This window comes from Peromyscus leucopus, chromosome 1, assembly GCF_004664715.2.
Source record: "Peromyscus leucopus breed LL Stock chromosome 1, UCI_PerLeu_2.1, whole genome shotgun sequence".
Classification (NCBI taxonomy): domain Eukaryota; kingdom Metazoa; phylum Chordata; class Mammalia; order Rodentia; family Cricetidae; genus Peromyscus; species Peromyscus leucopus.
In genome coordinates, this window is record NC_051063.1 from 136618002 (window position 1) to 136645374 (window position 27373).

Here is a 27373-nt window from a genome sequence, read left to right on the forward strand (position 1 = left end):
TGGAAACCACTGGTGTCAAAGTTAGTCTAATAACTAGCAACTCTATTAGCCATAATAATAATAATAATAATAATAATAATAATAATAATAATAATACATTACCCAGATTTTCAAGAAGAAGGGGTAGAATACTGAATAACCACACTGGGAAACTATGCATAAATAAAAAAGGGCTTCCTTATGAAAACTGATTAAGAATGGCCAAAACCTGTGAATGACCACTCTTGCTAAACACAAACAAGTGCTTTATTAAGAAGTTGTATGATTACATAGCATATTTAGTTGTAAAATACAGGTCTTATTATTAAAGCAGACAGAAAAATAAAAATGTAAGGTACTGAATGGCAGCATAAAGCTGGAAATGTCACTTAGGACTCGGGAGATGTCTTAGTTTCAAACTCATAGAAATAGTGCCTAATTAATGATGCCCAGTATGTATGTACAGAATGTGCTTAGGAAAGAAAAGAATATTCATCCTTCTACAATTTATGATTCTTGGTTCTGGATAATATAGAAAGGTTCAGTATAATAGCCATTGCCCTTCTAAGATGAAGCTTTTATAATTTTGTTCCATGAACTATGCATTTTTCTCTGCATGCTCATAAAAAGTATTTGTATTCAATGTCTGTCCCCATTGCCTCTGTTTTCTGTTACTGTGCTAAAACACCATGGCCAAAACCAGCTTGAGAAAAAGGGGTTGATCCCATCTTCTGTACTGTAGTCTCTTATCTATGGAAGTCAAGGCAAGTACCTGGAAGTAGGAAGTGATGGAGAAGCCATGGAGGAGTGCTGCTTACTGATTTTCTCCTTATGGCTTGCTCAGATTGCTGATTTATACTAACACCACCAGCACAAAGGTTACACTGTCCATAATGGGCTGGCCTTCCCACATTAAACATTAATAAAATGCCCCATAAGCCAATCTGGTTAGGGGCATTTTTTTCAATTAAGATTCCTTCTTCCCAGATGACTCTATCTTGTGTCAAGTTGATATGAAATTATCCAGCATACCCAGTAATGTGTCAAAATGTCATCAGTGGTAGGAACATATTAGTAAGCTTATACCTTAACTGATCATCATTTGACCCTATCTAAATAAAATAAATACAATATATAACAAAGCAAACTAAGTAAATAGCTCAGTTACATGAGGGAGCTTTATTACAGAATCCATAGAGTATTTCACCTGATGTAAGTTTTTATATTATATTTTATTCTCAGAGCTCCTTAAATTTCCATTGACAGAGGCAAAGTTCAGTCCCTCTCCTACTCCAACCATCATATTTAAGCTTCTGTTTTATGTTGATCTTACCTGAAGGAATGTTTTAGTTTGGAACAAGGGGAATTGCATTGTTCATATGTGAACTTGCACTGTGGCCCCATATACAGATTTTGTTAAGGCTCACCTAAGCTGTTGACAAAATCATAACCCTTATATTAGGTTTAGGCCTTCTATCAGATTCATAAAGTAATAGTAATCCTCTTATTGGGAGAAGTTGGTCCTCAGTAGACCACTATACTTTTCTGTATCCCACATTGATTTGTCCCATTTTGACCTATAACAAAGGTGGTATTTCTTTGTCTGACGGTTTTGACTTTGATGTCACAGAAACCTCAGCCTTTCTGTCTATAAATCTTTAATGTGTGCTTTCTAAATACAGAATGAAAGCTCACATTGGTCCTATATTGGCTTAAATTTTCTTTCTCCAGTTTTTTACTACACTTTCTTTGCTACCCATGTCAAATGTTGCAGACACATGTGTAAATTTCATGTCCTTTGCAGTGCATGTGTACTGCTTCAAGAGGTCCCATTTATTAATTGTTGCTCTCAGTGTCTGTGCTACTGGTGTTATATTTAGGAAGTGATCTCAGGTGCCAATGCATTCAAGACTACTTCCTACTTCCTCTTCTATCAGGTTCAGAGTTACTGGATTTACATTGAGGTCTTTGATCCACTTGGACTTAAGTTTTGTGCACAGTGACAGATATGGATCTATTTGCAATCTTCTGCATATTGACATCCAGTTATGCCAGTACCATTTGTTGAAGATACTTCCTTTTTTCCATTATACAGTTTTGTCTTCTTTGTCAAAAATCAGGTGTTCATAGGTGTGTGGGTTAATGTCAGGGTCTTCAATTCGATTCCATTGGTCTACATGTTAGTTTTTATGCCAGTACCAAGCTGTTTTTATTACTGTAGCTCTATAGTAGAGCTTGAGTCAGGGATCATGATGCATCCAGAGGTTGCTTTATTGTACAGGATTCTTTTAGATATCCTGGTTTTTTTTCCATATGAAGTTGAGTATTGTTCTTTCCAGATCTGTAAAGAATTGTGTTGGGACTTTGATGGGGATTGCATTGAATCTGCAGATTGCTTTTGGTAAGGTTGCCATTTTTACTATGCTAATCCTACTGATCCATGAGCATGGGAGACCTTTCCATTTTCTGATATATTCTTCAATTTCTTTCTTCAGAAACTTAAAGTTCTTGTCATACAGGCATATTCCCAAGGAATGGTCAATCATACCACAAGGACACTTGCTCAACTATGTTCATAGCAGCATTATTTGTAATAGACAGAATCTGTAAACAACCTAGATGCCCCTCAACTGAAGAATGGATAAAGAAAATGTGTTACATATACACAACAGAGTACTACTTGGCAGAGAAAAACAATGATATCATGAGGGTTGTAGGCAAATGGATGGAACTAGAAAATATCATCCTAGGTGAGGGGAGGTAATGGAGGGCAATGAATGGGGGATGAAAGCTTAGGGGAGTGGGAGGTTTGAGCTGGAATGGAAACAGAGTGGGAGAGCAAGGAAAGAGATATCATGATAAATGAAGACACCATGGGAATAGGGAGAAGCAGAGTGCTAGGGAGGTTCCCAGGAATCCACAAGGATGATTCCATCATAGACTACTGGCAATTGTCAAGAGGGTGCCTGAGCTAGACTACTCTGGTGATCAGATGGCTGAATACCCTAACTGTCATCATAGAACCTTCATCCAGTGCCTGATGGAAACAGATGCAGAGATCCACAGCTGGGTGACAGGCCAAGCTCCAGGAGTCCAATCAATGAGAGAGAAGAGGGATTCTATGAGCAAGTGATATCAAGACCATGACTGGCAAAAGTACAGAGACAGCTTGCCAAACTAGTGGAAATGCATGAACTGTGGACCAATAGCTGAGGAGCCCCCATGGTGCTGGACTAGGCCCTCTGGATAAGTGAGACAGTTGTTAGCTTGAATTGTATAGGAGACACCCAGACAGTGGGATCGGGACCTGTCCTTAGTGCATGAGCCAGCTTTTTGTAGCCTAGTGCCTATTTTGAGACACTTTGCACAGCCTTGGTGCAGGGAGGAGGGGCTTGGACCTGCCTCAACTGAATGTACCAGGCTCTGCTGACTCCCCATGGGAGACCCTGCTTTGGAGGAGGTGGGAATGGGGTGTTGGTTGGGAGGGAAGGCTAGGGGGCGGGAGGAGGGAGGATAGGAGAATCTGTGGTTGGTATGTAAAATGAATAGAAAAATCTCTTGGTAAGAATTTTTTTAAAAAAAGAAAAGAATGTGTACTGCTTCTCTGGCAAGGGTGGATGCTGCATCTCTGCTTTGATAAATTTTCTCCATGTGTGTCATTTTTATGTTCTTCCTCACACATCCCCAACTCATACATACACACACACACACACACACACACACACACACACACACACACACACAAACTTGCACACACATTCATGTGTTTTGCCTAGGCTTACAATGTCTCTGCATGGTAGGGTGACAGGCAGGAGTGTGGAAGCACAATATAGCATAGGCAGATAGTATAGAAATAGCCTAATTTCTGTAGTATGTATTATCTTTAAAATAGTTAATCACATACTCTAGTCCAAGCCACACACAAAAGAGTAGTTATGCACACAAATTGGTCTAGATGGGGTGGGTAGGCAAGATGTTGGGTGAGTGGAGTGATATCCACAAGATATGGAGTGGATCTAGAAATAGGGTTGGAGTCAATGTGTTCATCACACACTATATGAAATTGTCAAAGAATTAATATTATTTTTATAAATTCAATCTCTCAGGTTCAAAGGCTGAGGGGCCCCCAGCTGGATCAGGCCCTCTGAATAGGTGAGACAGTTGATTGGCTTGATCTGTTTGGGAGGCAACTAGGCAGTGGGACCAAGTCCTGTGCTCATTGCATGAGTAGGCTGTTTGAAACCTGGAGCTTATGCAGGGACGCTTGGCTCGGTCTGGGAGGAGGGAACTGGACCTGCCTGGACTGAGTCTACCAGGTTGATCACAGTCCTTGGGGGAGGCTTTGCCCTGAGAAGGTGTGAATGGGGGGTGGGCTGGGGGTAAGGGGAGGGGGTAGGAGGGGGGAGAACAGGGGAACCTGTGGCTGATATGTAGAACTGAATGGTATTGTAAAATAAAATAAAAGGAAAAAAATATCAGGTTCTCCCTGAATCAAAAACCATCAACTCTCTCCAAAATGAAATAAAAAATCAGAATCTGCAGCGGGTAGCTGTCAATTCTGCCTTTAGAAAACACCTCAAGTCATTCTGGTAATAGAACACAGTTGAAAATAACCAACAGAAATAACTAGCTTTTTCAACTGGTTATGAAAACATGTTTACTTAAGCCCAACCCTATAGAGGAGTCACTTACCTAACGTTACTTTCTAGGTTATATTAATGATCTGAAATTTTGCTCCTTAACCTCTTTAAGCTTATCATTTGTGGCAAACATCTCCACATTAAATTTTATTCACAGCGTGTCAGATTTTTCATGCTCAGGTGATCTTTATAATCTCTGATTTACCCATATTCAAGAGGGATCGCCATTGGTACTCCAGGGCATCAAGTTAATAGAGTAAAACAATTTAAATTAATATCATAAGGAATTTTCTAGATCCAAGCACACACACTGAATGATTTGACCCATGTGCAGCATCTCAGTTCAGTGAACCAAGATCGAGGGGATACACTTCTGATACCTCCAAACTAAGTTTTCCTGACCAGTACACTGAATCAGAACAAAAAGAATGAAGAGCCACAAGTTTTAGTTACAGGAGATGCCTGAATTGTCATAGGTCAGAAGCTGCTCTTGACTCTTCAAAGGCTTTGCCTGAGCATACCCTTAGCTTAAGATAATGTCAGTCTATGCACACTTCTAAGGTCTCAAGGTGGGCAGATGTCCCTCCATTACAAAAAAGAGAGAGAACAGTGAATATGAAAACATGGATTCTAACACTTGATCTTCAATGAATTACTGGAAAACATGAGCAGGGAAGTTCACAGCCCCACAGGAAAAGAAACCTGAACTCATAGACAGCAACAATGAACACAGAGAACAGCTTAGGGAATCATTCCAACTGTGCCAGCCCAAATTCATTTCACAGTATGACAGGTTATTAGATAAGGAGATGGGGTTTCACAGGCCTTCAGCAGGGAATTTGCAAAAGTCTCTCAAGATATCCTTGCAACTTATATAAAGAAGGATGGCTCAACAGCAGCCCTAAAATAGATTAGAATGTGGTTGAGTGATCATAACTAAATGGATCTGTGTCTTTGGTGATATGCTTTCTAGTATTTTGTCCTTGGTTCACTCAAGTTCAGTAAATGTATCATTACCATAATAAAAAGATAAAGGAAATTCATGCCAGTGTTGAAAGTTCCATGTGAATTAGGAGATAGCCAAATGAAGTGGGGTGACAGGTTCAAGATCCAAAGTGGTCTCCTAAGAATGAAATCTAATTGAATGAAATTTGGGTAAGTGTGACTTTATGTGCTTGATTCTTCTAGAACAACTACACACTAATAGAGCAGGAAGCAGTTAAGCTAATGGCAATTAATAATAAAAAGAACTTACATCTTTATTTAACAATAAATGGAACATGAGTTAGCAACATGATTAAGCCATCAAAATTGTTTAAGAAATCACGTTTCAGGCTTGAGAAAGAGCAGTTGTGTTTTCAGGAAGATTGTGGGATGGTTACCTGAGAATCTGGAAATCTCACCACAATAAATACCTACATAATTCCAGGCTCATGAATATGCCCATTTATCTTGTAGCTAGCTCTCATATCCTCCTATCATCACCAGCCCCCTACCCCCACCAACACAAACACATAGATGTTGGCTAATGCTCACTTCAGATCTCAATGTGGATGCCAGAGTGTCATCCTGAACTTGAAGACTATATAATAAGTCTTACTAGTTAACAGTCATCAGATTACTGCTAATAGTAGGGTCCCCTGTGCACTGCTGTCTTTTTACTTCTATAATATGGTCATCATATTCTGCTCATAATCTTATCCACAGCTTACAAAAACATCTCTCAGTTAAGAGATATTTCATAAATATTTACTGGACAATTGAGTCAGATAATTCAGATGATACTCAAGGCAGTGAAAGAATTTAAAAATGCACAAAAAGTTAAGGAGTAGAAAGAAATATAGCCCTCTTCACAGGAGTACCCTACCCTGCAACCTATCCCAGGGATGAGCCCTCTCACTGGTTATTCAATTCAAAGTGGCCAGCCATGGAACCATGTACACACAAACAACAAAAACAGACTCAGCAGATTGTATTTATATATTTGTAGATAAATACATATGTATATATAGCAATAATATTTAAAGTAAAAGAGGCTGTCAATTTGAGATGGGGGTGGTATGGGAGGGCTCCAAGTGAAAATACCTGAGAAGGGATGGAGGGAAGGAAGGGAAGGGGAAACTAATACGATTCTATTTTAATTAAAATATATTATTTAATGGTTGGGGATTTAGCTCAGTGGTAAAATGCTTCCTAGTTTGGTCCTCAGCTCCAATAAATGAATGAATGAATGAATGAATGAATGAATGAATGAATGAATATAAAAATGTATTATTCAAAAAGTAAAATTAAAAAAGCATTCTTCATTATAGGAAAGTCCAAACAGAAATTTTCTATTTATTTATCATAGCATTAATAGTAGAATCTTTGAGATACATGTTTTAATGTGATTCACATCATGGCTTTCCAATAGGTCTATCAATCATGGATATGTTTCTATGGGAAAAAATTAAGATAGAGTGCAGTGTGGGAGTGCAAGCTGTGTGGTTCCATGGTAGGAATGCCTTAAAGGGATTCAAGAACAGGGTGTGAAGTAGGATGAGATGTAAATTTCCTTCAGAGTCCATGGTTGTATGATGGCATTACAGAACTGTATTCATCAATAATTCACATGGCCTTTCTCTTTAGGATGATAGGAATCCAATTTTCACCAAAGAGAAATGACATTTGTGGAAACATTGGTACAATGGAGGAGTCAATTGTCTTTTGACTTGATTTCATCTATTCTAGGAAATGAGGTAATCTTTCATAAGTAGCACCAAATCTAAACTTTTCCCTTCCTCTGTATGATGAAACTGAGTTGAACCAAATGTTTTGGGATGCTGTTATAAATGCATTGTCTATTTGATGCTACTTAATGCCTTAACATGACCTGCCAGAGGAGAGTGAGCTATTTCTCAAATATCCATTAGATTACATGCATTATCTCTCAGTCTCTCAGTGGCCAATTCCCGTAAATGGGAACACCCAATAACTCAGTGTCAAGATGGCCAGATTAATAGCTAGACATTGGATTATATTTTTAAAAGTCTTCCTCCACATTAGATCAGATGGATTCTAGTGCTTTGATTACTGTTGAAGGGAGTCTTGCTGTCTGAGTTTCCTGAGTTACCACCACAAATGATGGGCATTGATGTATGCAGTATCTTTCTGGAGAGAGGCCCAGCCTCACCAGGACTCACAAACATTGCAGTTTTTTGTCTTAACATTGGACAAATACAGCCCAAGCTTTGAGCATTTTTCCTTAATACTGCACTTATGGGGAAATATTGATCTCAGTTTTGCTGACGATGACTCTCTCAATATCATATTAACATAGCCCATCTCTATACTTTATATGATGTCAAAATCACAATGAATCTCTAGGGAACTTGCCAATATCTACAAGTGCTACTCAGAGTACATATTTGCCTGGAGTGACTTTTCTTTGTTTTACCAAGCACATGTACTGTCAGAGAAGGTATCTTCTAAAGGAAGGGGCTGTTATCATCATGGTCATTTACATCACTAAGGAAACAATCCACCAGAGAATAGAGCAACAGCCTCTTTGCCTAAGCCTAAGAAAAGGCATTGAGGAACCCTTCCAGTCTGAAATTCAGGCAAAATATAGCCCAATAATATACTAGGAAAATAATACTTATATTTGATTTCTCTACTTTCATTACCCTAACTATAGCTGTGATCTCCATGACAGCTAATATGTAACTTAATTGGTATACTTTTATCTTGGCTACTTTAATAATCATAGAGCACTATTAAATATTAGGTACGTTGCAAAATGACTCTTTTAACTTACAGTGAAACTACAAAGAGAGTACTGCACTCTACAGAAAAAGAACACTGAAGTGTGGATGCTGTGCTCTGTCCCTTAGAATGCATGTTAGAATGAAAGAATTCGTTGTTCACCTGCTTTGTACATACACAGGAAAATGTCAACAGCCAAAGGGACCCTCCAGGGCTGTACCCCTTTTTGGTTGCCATTCTGCTTTCCGGGACCTTGGTAGGACATTCCATCTTCAGCCGAGCATCCAAAGCCTTTGAAACAACGGTTCCATCACAATTCAATCCTATCTGAGCTTCCTTCATTCACTTAAAAGTGTTATTACCCAGGACACAACAAATAAATATTCCACAGCCAGCTATCAGGAGTCCATTTTCCAAATTATCCAATTCAGGGCAAGCTTCTCAAGTGAAGTCACAGAGGTAGTAAGTGGAACATGCAAGCACTCCTTCGTCAAAATGGACATTCTTGGCCACTGTGCTTCAAGCTCCCTCACAGGAAGGCTACACCCCATGTCTTCACCTCGGTTAAATTCTTGGAGGAACATTATCCAAGTGAAGGCATTACGAATGTGCCTCAGTGTATGTCGACAAGACTGACCCTGTTCAAGTAACTTTAGGAAATGTCACATTCTTACCAATTCCAAGAGAAACTCCATTATAATATTTTAATGGCAGGGACAAGTTCTATAATTTTAAATAAAAATCGGTTAACCCAAACTTTACTGACCTTTCCAACAGCAGCAACCTCTTAAGTGAAATGCCCATTAGCACCACTCTGTCCCTTAGGACCAGTCTAGAAATGCTGGACTGGAGACACTGCCACTCTTACAAGCCTTCTCACTTAAAACTCCTGCTGTCATCTGAGGTGACAGGTTTTTAACATTTTATCCATTTCAATACAGAGTTCTTTGCATTCTCTTTCTTAATGAGTACTTTGTTTTATGGGCCCAAAATTTACAATAGCATGCATAAGACCATATAACAATCTTACAGAATGGCAATTAATTAACTTTATATAAAAGGATACATGGAAGTATTGTCATTCACCAGATAAGTTTATAGGCCTGGATTCTAAATTCAACTCTAATATCATAGGGATTAAAAACTAGTGCCATGCTCAGCATATGTTTTTTTTTCTCTTCTGAAGTGTAAATCTAATTAATCTTATCAATATAAACCAAGAGTCAGATATCGGGGTAAAACCTGAAATATCACAGAAGCAGGAGAGCTGCCACAGTCACTTCCTTCCTCTGACATTTCTCTAGTCCAAAAGCACCAAGATCCCGTCTCTGTCCCCCATCTTATCACTTCCTGTTTCCTCTCTGTACATACCTCCAGACCTCTATGGTTAACTAGTGGCTAGCTCCACCCTCTGACTCCAAGCAAACTTTATTTGTCAGAACACAAGCAAAATATCACACAACACTCATCATTCAATAAAGATGGGCTGGGCTTGCTGGCATTGTGAAATGCCTTTCAGCATCAACATCGCTTAATTCTATAGCCTCTGGTTCTGTAATAATGTAGTGGGCAGGCTTTAGTGACCCAGACACCGAAAGAGATAAATAAATAAATAAATAAATAAATAAATAAATAAATAAATAAATAAATAATAAATATGAGACTCATGCGCTTCCTACTGCGCTAATGAGGCACAAGAAAGAAAGAAAGAAAGAAAGAAAGAAAGAAAGAAAGAAAGAAAGAAAGAAAGAAAGAAAGAAAGAAAGAAAGAAAGGAGGAAGGAAGGGAGGGAAAGGAGAAGGAAGAAGGAAGGAATGAAGAAAGGAGTGAACTAAAGAAAGAGAAGGAAGGAAAGAGAATAGAGAAAAGAACTCAGTTCAAGACTTTATTCAATTATTATCTGATGGAGGTAGTGGTAACAGAGATGATAATGAAGGCAGTGGCCGGGGAGGAGTTACTACATACTATCTGTGTCTAACCTCTGTATTTTCCCAGATTTCAAATGTGGAGATTACTATCTAGCATAACCTAGGAGACCACAGGTCATATAATGAAGTAACGAATGCATTTGACATGGCATTGTTAAAGAATTATCCTAAGAGGCATGGAAAAAATATTTTTTGGTGGCTTATCTGTCATGAACACTCAAAAGTAACTTGCAGAAGGTTTAAGGAACTAAAGAGTGGCATTAGACTATAGTTCAAATATTATACCTTAGGACCAAAATGACCCTAACGTGATTTAAATTCACAAGGAAAGAAAAATGACTGAAATACCACAAACATGGAGAAAGATGACTACCAGACAAAGGATAATAGTCATAACTGATGAAAAAAACTGTTCATTTCCACAACTGACCGTACAAAAACAAAAGCACTTAAATTGCATTGGGTTAAAATTAGATTGGCCACTTGCATTTTAACTCTGAGATCCTTCAGCACTAGGCTGCATCACTAAGGATGCAGCATCACCTGGGCTTAGAGGTCCATAGTTGGTGGGAGAAAGTTACATGAGCACACACCAGTTTAAGAGAAGTTTATCTGCAGATAGAGGAATTATCCATTCCTGGCAGTTTCAAGCTTTGTTGATGATCCAGCTGAACATGCTAAATGTCGCTGTTCCCAACACAGGGCTGTAGACAAGGATATTTCTCCAGGGATTCTTTGGGCCAATTTCCTCTTTAAAGACCCAAGGCATAAGTCAACTAAGGGTGAGTGTCTGCAAAGCATAATAATAACCACTCTAATTAGGCACCATCTCCTAAGCGGGACATCAACCCAGCGGCACTGACTGCTGCTAGTAAATTAAAATTTTTTAATCCTGCTACAATCACTCCCCTGACATGCCCACCCCTCTTGAAGCTCCTCTCTCGGTTATTTTTTATTTATTGTAATTACTTTAGTAATAAGATTTGTTTTCTTGTTATTATATACGTTACTGCGCAGAGTAACACAAAAAAATAATAGCCAAAAAGAGTTATGTGTCTTATTTATCTCCTTGGCTGTTATTGAGCCAGGGGGAAGGGTGGAGTGGAGAGCAGTGGGGGGAAAGCTGTAAATAGAGAAGAAAGTGTTTGTTGGGGAGTGAAGATGTATGGGAGCATATTTGCAAATAGAAAGCATGACAATGAAGGAATAAGCCTAATGATTTAGAAGAGTTAGGTGGCTCACAGAGATAAATAACTGGGCAAAGGCAACCTGAAACACAGGGTGAGAAGGGTGGATCTACATGACCAGTGCTTAACTGCTGTCTCTGGCTTTTCTGTGTAAAATCCTTGGGTGCTGGACAATAGTGAGTGAGACTCTGAGGTGATTTTCCAGAGCCAGCCCTAGAAAGAGAAGCTCCCTCTGGTCCTGATGAGGGGGATTTTTCTAATAACCTGGGCCTCTTGCAATTCCAAGTTTTGGGTATATCTGAGAGATAATCTTCAGGCTGGGGAAAGGATATTCCCTGGACCCAAGACCTGGCTCATTACAGGCACCCTGAAAACTCTTCCAGATGTCTTCATGGAGGAAGCTGATGAGAGGCTGACTTCTCAGAGCAAGAAGCCAGGTTTTGAGTCCATTCTGATGGACCAACTAAGCCATTTAAAGACTAAGCATGAAGAGGAGAAAAGAGTATTGGTCTCAACTCTAGAAATTTAAGCTGTCTAAAGTGCTATATTTTAGACACAATTTACTCAGCTCTATAGCCACTTTCTGATATATCATAGATATATGCTATATATGATATCTGGATATATCAAAAAGAGCCTTTCTTCAACCTCATCTCTTCTCTGTATGATTTCTGTCCCACTGCTATGTCCTATCTGAGTCTCTTTGAGAAAATAAGGAATGAAAAGCAAGATAGAGATGATTAAACCAGCATGGCCCAACCACAGAGAAGAGCTTTGATGGTCACACCACACCACTGAGATCCAGGCATCACAGCAGTGAGCAGAACCTCCCTCACTTTGTACAGCACAGTTTAAAAGTTCTGTGATATTTGATCATGTCACTGAACAGGTAAGGCACAGTGGGTAGGGCTTATGACCCCATAATAAGTTGAAGGAACAAGGACAGAGAGGTTAAGTAACTGGTCCAAAACCACTCACCCAAAAGGAAGTTAAGTTTGACCTCAGGCAGGATCTTTTGATCATCTGGTCAGGATTATACACTGTATTACCCCTGCCACCACTATAGAAAATAAAGCAGGAACCAGGACAAAGGATGACAAAAACCGTCCCCTTTGAGAAAGGCAGTGTGATCTCATGATAGCTCTGATAACAAGATGGATTCTCCCTCCCCTCACAAAGCAGAGACCCCTCGCAATGAGATTTGAGATTAAATAACAGTTTTGTAAAAAAGCATCCTCAGCTTTTGGCAGGGATGTGGGGGCTGTGCTTCCCACTTCCAGCCATAGAATTGTCTGGATTTTAGGAGGCCTGGTATTTCACTAATCACATGGCAGATGGAATGGAAGCTGAAAAAACTACATCAAGAGTTGTTCCAGAGTGGCTGCTAAGTTTATGTGGGGAGACAGTGTTAGAAGTTGGGGATGCTCTGAGGACACGTGTCTAAAGGGGATATTGAGAATGAAGGATGATGTCATGAGCCTCCTTCCATCCTGCTATCCCTGCCCCCATTTCTTTCCCCTCTAAGAGGGCTGCAGGGGAGGCAAGACAGGAGTGACATTGGAATGCAGTCAAACATCAGAACTTGATCAGCCAATGAAGGATCAAAACATTTAACAAAACAAACACATTTTCCCAAGAGCCTCAGTCCCCACTTGATCAATGATTTTGCAACACTGGTTCATTTTTAATTTAATACTTCTGGGAAGTGAGGGGGGGAAAACCCATCAACTACCGGCACAGTTGGCAAGAGCTGGGTATTAGCAGTTGGCAGCATTTATTATCGCTGTTTATGAGGGCATAAATTAGGTTTATGCTGATATAATTAATAACCCTAAATTTGGGAATAATAAATAGTAATATTTATTCAAATCTGAAATGTCTGTGAAAGGCAAATGGAGTCCTAAAGCACCTGACTCCATCTCCATGTGCAGGCAATGAAGGAAGCCCTTGAGGGTGTGCTCCCAGAACTCCCAGCCCAAAGAGATGCAGCATTGCACGTTATGATAATGACTTAGCAGCAGGACCTTGAGAGTTCTCAGAGCAAATCATTTCCATTCTGATCTCCATGAACAAGTTCATCAGCAAGATTGAGTGTGTCGATTTTCCTCTGAACCAGGGCCCCATTGTTCTGAGCCCACACTGTGCCTGTGGTTTAGGAACAGAGGAGGATTGGCAGGCACAGCAAACACGACATTTTTTATGGGTTTCCCTGTCTCCTTCCACCTGTCAAGAGAGGTGACAAGAAAGCCCTGCAATTTCCCTTCAAACCATGAGAATTACTGACAGGCATTTGCAAAGAATGAATTTAAGGCAGAAACAACAACAACCATTTCTTTGATATCTTTTGTTTTTAAGTTTAAATTTGTGCCTTTCATTTTATGAAGTTGTAGGAGAAAAAACTATGAGATCAAAATATTCCTTTTACTTGTCCCCTTTGTCTAATAAAATATCTTAGAACACAAAATGGACCCAGAGACTTCTATCCCTCTCTTTTCCGTTGAGGGTGGGAGGTAGATGGAGAAAATTACAGTTTCTCTGACTGGATCAAAGTAACAAATTTTCCCCAGTTTTGTACATAAGCGAGACAAAGAAAAGAAGAGATAAGATGGTCTTCACTCTCCTCCCTCAGAGCCCCCAAACACAGAGATACACAAACAGGGTAGAACCAGAGACTAGACTAACATTTCATCCAAACACTCAAGTTCTGTTCCATGTCCAAAAACCTAAAATATATCTTAAAAATAAATAAAGTAAAAATATTGATCCATTGTTAACTCTGATGTACTATAAACAATACAAAAGAATAGAACCAACCCAAATAAAAGCTATGAGATCAACCAGGTGTAGTGGCACATAACTTTAATCACAGCACTTGGGAGGCAAAGGCAGGTGGATATCTGTGAGTTAGAGGCCAGTCTGGTCTACACAGTGAGTTTAGGACATCCAGAGCTACATAGTAAAACCCTGTCTCAAACAAACAAACAAACAAACAACAACAAACCCTATATGGTCACAGGGTTGCATCTCCAGTTCAGTGGAAGAGTGCCTACCTGGTTCATGCAGGGCCTTGGTTTGATTTCCAGCACTAAAGGAAGGGAGGAAGGGAGAGAAGAAGGGAGAAAGAAAGGCAGAGAGGCATGGAAGGAGAGAAGGAGGAGGAAGAGATGAAAAGGAGGAGGGAAGGATGGAGATCGTTGATGTTTCAGTCCCCTTTTCAGATCTCAGGAAGACTAAAGAAGTTCTGTTAGAAGGAACCAATGATTGGTGCAGATTAAACTTTCACAGCTTAGAGGGCAAGACCATCAAAGGACCAATGTTTTGTAGACAGGAGCCATAGCAGGGGAGTTTGCATTGCCATGGGCCAACACTGAAGGAAGAAATTTAGAGCTGAACCTTCAAAAGACAGCACTATGTTTATGCTATCAGTTCCACCAGCCTCTTTCTATAAAACAAACAAAAAACAGGAACCCAAGTGCTTATCTTTCCAAGTCTAAAGAACATATAGCCTTCTCTTACAGGCTCTTCAGTTTGTGTTTATATATGTCTTCAGAAAGGTATCTTTTCTTTCCGGATAAGGAGTGGACACAAAGAGACAGAGACAGAAAATGTGTTTAGAAGCAAAGAGATAGACATGGGGACAAAGGAAGTGGCAGCAGCACACAGACACATGCTGGCAGGCTGGCCATCCTCTGCTCCTTCTTGTCCTTCCTCCTACCTGCAAGAAGAGCCTGGTCCTCTGCCCTTGCTTTATCGGAGGATACTGCAGAACTCACATCTGCAGGCATACAAGCATAGGTCAGGAAACCTATGGAAAAAGGAATCACTCCCTCCCATGCTCTGAAAGTCTTAAAAACATAAATCCTCCCAGCTTAGAGGAAGCCACAGAAGCCAAGCTTATTAAGCCTCAGCCTGCTCGAAACCACCCAGAAATAAAATCAAGCTCCCTCCATGTCCTTGGTAATTCCTTCAAGAACATGAATGATGAGTAAAAGCAGGAGGAAACAAAAACACTAAGTAATTACCATATCCACAAAGTCAACTGAACCTGGATCCTGAAAGGCTAATATATAGAAATTTTCTCTTTTAATTTTACCTGTAGCGAAACACCCCTGTCATGTATATCAATATAGCACCCACCTACTAATATTTGACTGACTGTATATCCAAATATATATTTATTTCTAATCAAAACCTTTCAGAGCTCTTTCTCTGCTATAACTTCACACACACACACACACACCACACAAGCCACATTTTAAGAGTTATCAAAATGATCAGGTGCACTCAATGGGGGATTCAACAAACAGACATTAGACACTTTCCACTTCTCATTTTCTAGCTAAGAACCTTCAAATGTCACAGGCATGGTGCACTAGAAGCTGTGATATGATGATATTGTATAACTTAAAAACTAAATACAAGCTTTGCAACCAGACAAACCTTAATTCAGTTACTGACTGACTCCAAAGCTTACACAGTGTGTGACAGACCAAGGAGAATGTCACTCCATCCTTTTGCTCAGTTCTTTTTTAATCTGCAAGTTTTGAGTAAAATGGGGAAGTTGCCAGCTTTTCTGGGACTTTTTGTAATTAGAAGTCACAACTATAAAAAGTTAAAGTCATGTTTATCCTTTCATACTGACGCAAATACTGATGCTGATAATGTGTAGTGATCACAGGGGTGAGGACATCCAGCACCACCATCCATTTTTAGTGGGGACATAAATCTGTGAATTTCATAATACAGGGAATTCATCCAAATAAGCACTAAGCATACAATTTACGTCATATTTGATTCTACTATCTGCACATGAAAATTCATCTTAAGGAAATAGCCAAATAAATTCATTAAGAATATAACAATACTACCCATCTACAAGTTGTATATTATGGAAAATTGTTTATTAACTGTGGTCCATTCAATACTCTAAGATTGCTATTTTTTTTTCTGGAGCTGAGGACCGAACCCAAGGCCTTGTGCTTGCTAGGCAAGCGCTCTACCACTGAGCTAAATCCCCAACCCCTAAGATTGCTATTTTAAAACTAATTATGATTGCATTCTTCTCCCTGGAAGATTTTGTTAGTCTATAAGTTATGTCACAGATTATATGACCTGTGGAAAGCCTAGGTAGATATGGTTATATATTTATATATAAAATATAACTAATAAACTTGGACTGTCCATGTATGGATAAATAACTAAAGAACCTTTTCCAAAAGTGTTTTTCTGTGGAGTTCTGAAAGAAGCTCTGTTATAAGATTCTACATGAATGACACTCTTTGGAATTATGGAATATAATGCTCTTGAATTTGGATATTTTTACATTTCTTTTTTTAATTTTGTGATTTTTTAAATTAGCTATATATTTCCATATGGGAGTTTCATACACATTTTATTTTGGCTGGGTCTCCCTCTTCCTGGTCCCCTCACTTCCTGTCCTCATGTTTTCCACTGTACCTCTTTGCCCCCATTCTAAATTTTCTGCAGAGTATAAATTTTCTAAATTTCTTTGTTCTTATTATATATGTGTGAGTGTTTTATTTGCATGTATGTATGTATGTATGTATGTATGTATGTATGTATGTGCAGTGCATGTGTGCTTGGTACTGATGGATGCCAGAAAAGAGCACTTAATTCCCTGGAACTGTTACGGACAGTTGTGAACTGCCATGTAGGTGCTGGGCACTGAAACCAGGTCCTCTGTAAGAGTAGCAAGTGATGTTAGCCACAGAGTATGAATCTTTTATCTTGTTGGAACAACAGAAATATTTTCTTTTTTTAAACAAAGAAGTGCCATATACACAATACTAAGACACATACGCTTAAAATGGAACATGAGTGATTTACCCCTACAGCCTCAACGCTTGGAAGACAGAGACAGGAGGATTGATACAAGTTTGAACTCATTGCATCATGAGTTCCAAGCCAGGCTGGGCTATAGAAACCCTGTCTCAAAGAAATAACCAAACAAAAACAAAAATAAAACAAGCCAGATGCTATTGCATATTAGGCACTTGATTTAGGAACATCTTATTGTTTGTTGTCAAAAGCAGCTAGTCACACACAGTGCCTAGACTCCCTCTCTGGTTTCCACAGTGATCCCATTCATAAAAGTCTCTGCAGAAAAGAGGAAGGCAAGAGGACAAGAAGAGCATGTTTCCTGTTACCTGTTTCCATTCAACATGACTGGAGCACCTGCAGACAAGCAGTACTTATCAATAGTACTTCTTGGGCCTCCCAGGTACAGCTATGCTCCTGCCAAGAAACCAGCAGCAAGGACTAAAGGCTACTTTGCATCTGAAATCAGGCCTCTCTAGACTTCTCCAGCCTCTGCCTCTTTGTCCACTAAAGCCCCAACCAGGTCGGTCTCAGCCCTAGTTTGCTTCCTTTTGCTGTGATAAATATCATGTCCCAAAGCCCCATGGGGAAGGAAGGAGTTGATTTGGCTTACACTTCCATGTCAGTGTGTCACTGAGGGAAGGAAGTCAGGACAAGAACTCAAGTAGGAACCTGGAGGCAGGAAGTAAAGCAGAAATTGTGAATGGATGGAACTTTCTGTCTCATTTCATCTGGTTAGCTCAACTACCTTTCCTATATGGTCCAAGCCAACTCCCTTAAGTATGACACTGCCTTTAGGGAGTTGGACCCTCCTACATCAATTGAAAATTAGGAAAATGCCTCGCAGACATGGCCACAGGCCAATTGAGTCTAGACAATTCCTCTACTGAGATTCTCTCTTCCCTAATGACTCTGGGTTATGTAAAAATGATAGCTGAAGCTAACTATGACAGTTCCCACTCAGAGTCTTCAACCCTAGCATTTGGAGTAGCTACTCAGGACCCTAGGTTCTGGCACCTGACCTCTGCCCTTTTTCCCTTTCATCCTTACAAGGAAGACCTGTTCCTTCTGTTCTTAATCCTTTCTTTACTTTATCATACCTTGAAGGAACAATCAGACTTGTATCATTGGTGCAGACCAATCAACCACTGTATAAGCTTGTATCACTCAAATAATCTGGTATGCTGAACATGACATTTTTATGAATAGAAATCAATGGATCTTTTACAATTTTAATGTCCAAATTTTACTGAGCACAAATCTTAAAATGTATTAGCTTTTGGACTTGTGATTATCCAGTTCTTTGGTGAATTTCACTCAGTATGACCGCCACTTTTCACCTTCACCAATTTTGGGCATGGACACTGCCTTAAAATCACAATGGAGAAGCTGAAATAAGATTGAAATGCTTATGAACACTTATAACTGAAGAATAAATGATATAACAGAAGATAACTACTCAAAGAAAATTTAGAACATATTATTATTATAGCTGTTGTCAATCTCAATTGGCCAATTATGAGACTGTCTCCTGTGGCCTCTTTCACGTGGCATATGTCATCTTTTCCCTAAAACCCAAATGGATCCTCTGGTTATACCAGAATCCTCCCAATTTGAACCTCTCTTCTCTCCCTTAAGGACATATCTTTCAAGAACCTTTCCCTGTTCCAGAATAATTTTTCCTGTTCAGGATGATTGACAATGGCAATCATCACCTCACTCAATGAACACAGATAGCTCTATCCACTGAGGGACATCTTTGTGGAAACAAGCACCACATATCTATCGCAAAGAAAATAATACATATGTACTATATCTTTCTGACCAGGTGGGAAGGCAGTCGATATAAAACTAAGGCTGAATTTCTCACCAGTCACCACTCTTGGAGAGTTCAGATAATATCTTCCATTCTTGTTTGTTCAAATGAAAGGGGAAAATTATGTAATTTATAAAATAGCCTTCTATTTAAATGCAACAAGTCTGAGAAACCAAGTCTAAGAATCCTCTGTGTGTTAGTATATTAAAGATGCTCTAAATACATTGGAAAGTAGATCTGCGATCACCATAGTGAGGACGAAGCATGGACAAAGCCCCTGTGAATGATAAAGCAAGCCCTCTGTAACTCTGAATAACAGAGGGCAAAAGGAACACAAAATGACCAATGGAAGAGGAGTGGCAATAAGTGACTGTGACAATAAGTATTCACAGGCAGCTAAGTGATGTTTACATCCCAAAGCTGGCAGTAACAGGGAAGGGTATTGTCTCTCATAGAAAGAACTGGCAAGAACAGAACATTAAGGCCTAAGCCAAGCTGGGAATTCAAAGTCCATGAAGGGGAACTAACAGTGTACCAGCCAGTTGGTTCATCCTGGGCCAAGATGGCAGAAAGCTGGGAAAGGCTTTACCTTAGCTCATCCCAGGCACCCTGAATATGAATGTCTAGATTTATAAGACTAAGTTTAGATAGAATCTCTTGGTTGTTGGGGCCAATATTCTCTTTGAATTGCCATCCAAAGTGGGGAAGAGCTGATATATTAAAATTAACCAGGTTTTAGGGAATACAGGCTTGGTTCAAATGCTAGGTGTGTCACAAGTTCATCATGGAATTTGGGCATGTCTCTATGTGTGCTAATGGACACATGCATGTGAGTATGTGTAAACATATGTGTGTATGCCTGTGTTTGTGTGTGTACATTACCTGCCTTGTGTGAAAGTTGCACATGTGTAGTTAATTATCTGGACTATTTCTTATTCCATTTCTACCTTGAACTTGTTTTGTGATCTCAGGTGAGTCATTTCACATTTTTTGGTCTTGGTTTCCTTATTGTCTTAAGGAACAGAATATAAATACTATGTAAGAATCCCCTCCAATATCCCAGCTAGAATATTTTATGAATCTATGTTTTAATTTCCTTAAACCTCTAAAAAAGTTTAGGAGAGACACAAATTCTACCCTGGGTCTGTAACACCAAGTGTTTAATCTACATCTGATACTTAATTTCTTGTGCTCAGATTTGCTTATCTGTAAACTGTCTACAAAAAGACCTACAGTAGTTGAATCATAGTGAGAATTAAATAAGAATATAAGTAAAAAAAACTAGGTACTTTCTTGGCCCATAAAAGGTACTGGTTTTTTGTTGTTGTTGTTGTTGTTGTTTAGGTCAGGTCTATAAGTGATCTTCTTGTAGTAAAGTAAAGGCTTCATAGCCCACTTTTGGAGAAATTATTTTGGCCACTCCACGTAGTTAAAAGGATATTTATTTAATGGCGTAACTCACAAATTAAGTGAAAGGTAGGTCTGGGGAAGGTGTATCGCAATCTAGCTGTGTTCTCCGGAGCTCTGCACAGTCCACCTTAACCGTTCAGCATCCCGGCACAGAGAGAGTGCACAGAGAGAATGCTGGCCCATCCAGCTCTCGGGTCTTCAGGCACCTCCCCTGGCCCCGCCTCGTATGCATGACAGTTGCCAGAGTCTCAATGAGGGTTGGAACTTCCAGATCCAACCTGGAATGGCTACCCACTACAGCCCACAGTAGAATAGACTATTGGCCCTCACTTGTAATGGTCCCAGGATTGTTAAGGTTGTTGAGATTTTTATGTGATTTTTATGGTTTGATTTGTTCCCCCTGGTACATCTAGCTATTACTTTTTAAACACCTGGCTGTGTTTGCTTGTACTAGGTCCTGTGCTCATTATTGCTGTCTGTGTCTCTTCCACGATGCCTTTGGAAGAAGATAATCATGTTCATGGAGTTGTATATACCCTTAGGATCAATATGCTCAGTCTCCTGTGAATAAAGCATTAGGCTCTGTGTTGGTGTTGTAAGAATTATGCCACTGCTACCATCAACACCTGAATTTTAAGAATGAAGATCAGGCTTGACTTCTTCCTTTTTTCACTCTCTGCCCATTTATATAGTATCTCTACCTATTTAGCAGCTTGGAAGCCTTCTCCTCTGTTCCAACTATAATCTACCTAGCAGTCCTCCTTCTAATTTAACCTGACTTGATGGCTCCCCATTCTCTTCTACCCTACCCTAGGAAGAATTATGAGTCTTGGAACCACTGCATTAGTCCAGTCTCATTGAGAACTCAGCCTAATGTAGTACATTATCCTGGCCAGCAGATGGGAAATTGTTTCTTTTGGAATTCTTCATAACAGATCCATCTTTGTATTTGTTTCCCTGTTCAGACTTATGTTGCTAAGAGATCCTTGACTTGGCAAGACTCACTATATTTTTCTTGCTAGAAATGCCTGGCTGTGTCTCCCCAACCACTATTATCAATATCTCCCAGCCATCCTCAGAGGTTCCATCACCGTTGCCACAAAAGGAAACTGCTCTATTATTACACGTTTGCAAGCTCCATGGAGGTCCATGATAAGTTTTAAATTAAAAGTTTGTTATGGGGTTGGGAAAATACACTGATCCAGCAAAACACTTGCCTTGTAAGCATTAGAGGTGAGTTTGGTCCCCCAGAACCAACATTACAAACAAAAATGCCAGGTATGACAGCTAGCACTCAAAATTTCAGAAATGGAGAAATAAAAATAGGTAGGTCCCTGGGGCTCCTTGGTCAGTCGGCCAACTTGGTAAGTCCCAGAACAATGAAACATAAGATGAATGGTGCATTAGTCAAGGTTCTCTAAAGGAACAAAACTGATAAAAATGTGTGTGTGTGTGTGTGTGTGTGTGTGTGTGTGTGTGTGTGTGTGTGTGTAAGATATGTATGATTATATTTATATTTTTACTCAAGTGTATTTTATATGTTTATATAATGTTATATAACAATATATTAAATATAATATATACATATATTAAATGTAGATACATTAAATATATATAAATTATATAATATGCTATATTATATATATATATAATGATATTTATGAGAATGACTAACAGGCTGTCGTCTAAATAGTACAAGAATGGCTATATCCCACCCAAAAAGCCAAGAATTCAGTATTTGTTCAGTCAACAAGACAAGATGTCTTAGTGGGCCCAATCTGGTGTTGGGATGCCAGGGAATTTTGGGAGAACAACTGGTCTTCAGTAGTAGAAGTGGATTGTAATACCAATGGAGGAATGTCTCAGCAACAGGACAGATTAACTTGCCTGTAAGGGTGAAGGGAAAGCAGGCAAAAACCAAAAAACCCAAGTTCCCTTCTCCCATGCTCTTTTATGTAGTCTGTCACCAGAAGCCATGTCTCCTGAGCTCAAATGATCCAATTAAGAAAATTCCTCAGGTGCCTGTGGTGTGATGCCTTGCACAGCCTTGGTGCAGTGGGAAGGGGTTTGGACCTGCCTAGGCTCAGTGTGCCAGGCTCTGCTGACTCCCCATGGGAGACCTTGATTTGGGGAATGTGGGAATGCAGGGTGGCTTGGGAGAGAGGGCTGGGGAGGTGGGAGGAGGGGGATCTGTGGGTGGTATGCGGACTGAGTAGAAAATTTCTTAATAAAGAAAAATGAAAAACAAAATTCCTCACAGGTTTGCCTAGATTCTTGGGTGTTAGTTGATCCTAGATGTAGTCAAATTGACAACCAAAATTATCCACCATAGATGGTATCTGAGGAACAACATCCAACAGTGTGCTTTAGTCTCCACATGGATGCACACACATCCATGTGTACGAACACCTGGGGATGCACAGAGATGCAAACACACAAGTACCCAAAGTGTAGTCTAGCTCTACGTGCCATGTTGATGTTTGGAATCACTAATTTATACAAAGATTATCTCCTTATTAGTCAGATATATACAGAGCACCTCTGTTGCTTAAGATCTCTGTTAATAAGCATTATGTCCAGAGAAAATCAGTGACCTTCTGAACATCAGGAATGAAAACCATAAATAAAATTTAGGTGAATTGCATTAAGCTTGGAGAATATTTCTCATGGGGAAATTTGAATGTGTACAGGAAAAAATGATCTATGAAGGAAAGACTGACTACAATAGATGAAGCTCAAAGAGTAAAGACTGAAACACAATAAAAGTCACCCCCACCTAATTATTCATAAGCATGACCCGACAATGGAATATCAATCACAGAAGTAACTCAAATGAAAGTTAGATGAAGCAGATAAATGTTAGGTCTGTTCTGAAATGGGCTCAGGATCTTGAGTTTTAAGCTTTTTATTGTGAAATGCTATGCATCCCCAGCAGCATTGAGTCCTTTCATAATGATATGCTATGGCCTGCAGATTATTCTATCTGTGGAAAGTGTTATGATTTCTAATTATTTTTCAGCCATCCTTGTTTGTTCGGTCCAAGTGGTCTACAAAGTGCTTCAGATTCTATGAAGAAAGATGCTATATAAATAAAAAGAGCAATCAGAGTCATAATAAATAATAGTAATGATGAGGAATGCCCTTGTCACTATGAAGAAGCTGCCCTGCCATTTGGGAAACAAAGTAACCAGCTGTGAGCTGGAAATAATGTGCATACCAGCCAACAGGCTCCTCAGTGACTGAAACCCCATTAACTTTGACCAAAGACCTGGAGCAAGCCCTAATTTGGAGGTATGAGCATTTGAAATAGAAAGAGCTTCAGTGCTTATTTCCTGAGCTTGAATATTGCTTTGGGGATGTGAGACATTTTTTTCTTAAAAAAAGTCTATCTTCCACCAAAGGAGAAAACTGAGCAGACCAAGGGACAGACAGGGCTCCTATTCAGCTAACACTCCTAGTTCAACACTCTTTCCAATTTCTTCCTGACCTCTGACAGTTCCATAGAAAGAGAAGAAGTGAGCCAAGTTGGATAAGAAAATATTCAAATGGGGTCATGTCCCTCAAGATGCCTTCCTTAGCAATTATCCATCCATTTACTAGCTGAGAAAGATCGCTAGTAAAAATTTTTGGCTACTCAAGCAGTGAGCAGCAGGAGATCTACTGTGGAATTAGAGGAACACATGGCAGGAGTCAGGTGTACTCTGGGTAGCATTAAAAGACACTACTCCAGAACCTGGTCCAGCCTAAGATCCTAGAAATCTCATTGCTGCCAGAGGAGACTCAGTCTTCAATGAAGACCCTAAATGCAGTCAGCATTGAGAAAAAAGACCTTGTGGTCCTCATCAAAAAAACCTCCACCTAGTAAATACATAAATGAATGAATAAATTGATGCATAAGCAAGAAAGGAAAGATGGAAATAAATAAATAACAGCTGTGAACTACTGAGTTAACCCAGTTATGTTAACCTAGTATACCAAATGTAGATTGGTATACTTTCTTTTCTTTCATCTTTTCTTCTCTTCATTTGTACTTCTTTCTTTCATTCATTCTTTCTCTTTTTTAATCTCCTATAAGTAGTACTACTATAGTCTATAGCTTTGATTGGTTTGCTTTGATATGCTTTATGACATTTCATGTTTTGGATTTAGGCTATTCCTTTTACATTTGTAGTCATCATATTCTTAACACTTTAAATTTAATCTGTCTTTATACTTATCAAAAGAAAGCAATCTATTGGAGTTGTTTAACATTTTATTTCCTTTCTTAAAGGAAATGACCATTTTATCTTTCTTACATTATTCTTATTTGTTTAAGTCATTTAATCATTTATAAGTTTTAGTGTTTCTTTACGATTCTTTTTATTTGTTGTTTTTCACCACTTTACTATCACTTTATTTTTCTAAACTTAATTTTTGATTCTTTGCTAATAGTATTTTAAAGTATGATTTTCATTTTAGTCTTTGAAATAATATTTTTCCTCTCAGCATTTTCTATTCATTTTTTATTTTGTTTATCCATAGGACAGAATCCCCATTCTTCTGGGAAAAAAGAGTCATCTATTACTAAATAAGGCATCTAAACAGTTATCTGTAAAAGTTAGTCCCACCATTCCCTGGTTGTGTGATCTTGGGGACTTTATATGGGCCTGAGCTCAGACTCTGAGCCCTTCTGACAGATATCATCAAATGAAATAGTCTTATTCCCTGATACATCCTAAAGGTATGCAGCAGCAGGGTGAAAATGAGGATACCACACTTCTTTATTCCAGGCAGCATTCCATTTCATTGAAGTGAAACTCTTAAATATATTCAGAAACAAGTAAAATATAACAGAATAAATATTTCTTTGCACCTAGAACTAATACTAATGTAAAACCATTGGTAGTCAACATGAAGATTCAGACTGATCCCTGAAATGCCACAGCTTCACCATGTGGTCCAGGTGAGTGGTTAGGACCCTGGATACTAGTGCCTTCCTTTGTGAATGGATAACTGGAGTATGTTAGCTGCATAACTCCCTGGTACCAAATGCTTATGTTTCCATATATTTCTATTCAAAGAAATACTATGAGCCATGTACAAATGTGCATGGAGGACACACTGTTAATTGTTTCAGATAGAAAGAGCCCAAGAGAGTTCCCTTATAGACTACCTGTAGAGGCCCAAATTACTCAAAGTCAGAGAATCTGAGCTTGCTTTACACAGCAGGACTGAATGAGGGGAATAATTTGACCATGGGCATCGTTACCAGGTGTTTAAAAGGGTCTGCACTTGGATGTATCTAACAAGGGAGAAGCCTTTTGCCTCACCCCTTGGCATTGTTATAAAAAGCCCTTTTGAATAAAGTTGGGTATTGACCCAGGCCCTCCTGAAGCCATCCTGTGTTTCTGTCTTTCTTCTCATCGTCTAAGTCTCTCTTTCTACCTGATATTTTCTTATCCCTCTCTCCTCAAGAGTATCCAAGGTAGAAATGGGGCCAGGTCCCCCACAAGTACCAAGGCCTCTCCTATTATGCCCCTTGGATGAGACAGCAGTGGTTTATTACCATAGCACCATGAATGCAGTTGTGTGTCCATTAGGCTAGGCAGGTGACATACTTGCCATTGATGACACCATCTGGGTTGAGCATAGGGATGATCTTGAACACGAAGTTTTCCCTCAAGAGCTTTGCCACAGGGTCATTGCTGACCAGAAACTCCAAGGTCCCCTTCATCACCCAGCTGGCATTGCTCTCTCCTGGGTGAACTCTGGCTGTGATCACCTGATATGGACGACAGCCTGCAGGAAAGGGGGCACAAGAAATTAAACCTAGATATGTTTTCCATTTCCATCAACAGAGTCTCTAGAGGGACAGAATATATACCTGAAGGGTACGAAGTCCTAAGTAAGATGGTTGTTTCTAATATATATGATCTACATTTATTCATTTTTCATCTGCCTCCAGAAGCTGCAAGACTCAAAAGACTGATGACATCAAGGCTCTAGGCTATTATCAAAGCAAAGTACTTTGTGGTATGATTAAAAAAAAAAAAAAAAAAAAAAAAAAACAACCACAGAGCAGATTTTAAACCAATTAACTCTCCACAGTCCATTAGCAAGATACTGGATATCAAGGATCTTAGACTGAATCTTACCTTCATCATTTATCAGCTTTGAGATTTTAAGCAAATGACTTAATCTTTTGGTGGCCATCTCCTCATCTGTAAAATGGGGATATTTATAATAATGACCTCATGTGGTTAGAGAAACAAATGATATAGATAGAAAGTGTCAAATATAGTTCCTGCTACTCAGTCCATGTTAACTCACTCCTTGCTCGATTGCAGTCTATGAGAAGGATGAACCCTTCCATGCCCTAGCAGAGATAGAAAGCAAGGAGAGAAGTTGTGGATTGATGATTGCAAGACAACAAATCTGATCTTTGAAGGGAAAGGTGGAACACCTGCAGATGCACTGTTAAGGTGACTGCTGTGGGATGTTCTGTATGTCAAATTGCTCTGATTGGTCCATAAATAAAACACTGATTGGCCCGTGGCTAGGCAGGAAGTATAGGCGGGGATAACAGAGAGGAAAAAAGAAAGAACAGGAAGGCAGAAAAGGTCACTGCCAGCTGCTGCCAGGGCAAGCAGCATGTGAAGATGCCGATAAGCCACGAGCCACGTGGCAAGGTATAGATTTATGAAAATGGATTAATTTAAGCTATAAGAACAGTTAGTAAGAAGCCTGCCACAGCCATACAGTTTGTAAGCAATATAAGTCTCTGTGTTTACTTGGTTGGGTCTGAGCGGCTGTAGGACTGGCGGGTGACAAAGATTTGTCCTGACTGTGGGC

General features: G+C 39.4%; 1 protein-coding gene across 1 annotated transcript in view; it reads right to left on the reverse strand.

Annotated features, from left to right (window-relative positions):
* Agbl1 (ATP/GTP binding protein like 1) overlaps positions 1 to 27373 on the reverse strand; it is an 830193-nt gene that overhangs the window by 472307 nt on the left and 330513 nt on the right. Inside the window, exon 18 of the mRNA XM_037198558.1 lies at positions 26140 to 26320. Coding sequence (XP_037054453.1) covers positions 26140 to 26320 — 181 coding nt within the window. The remainder of the gene's footprint in view (positions 1 to 26139; positions 26321 to 27373) is intronic.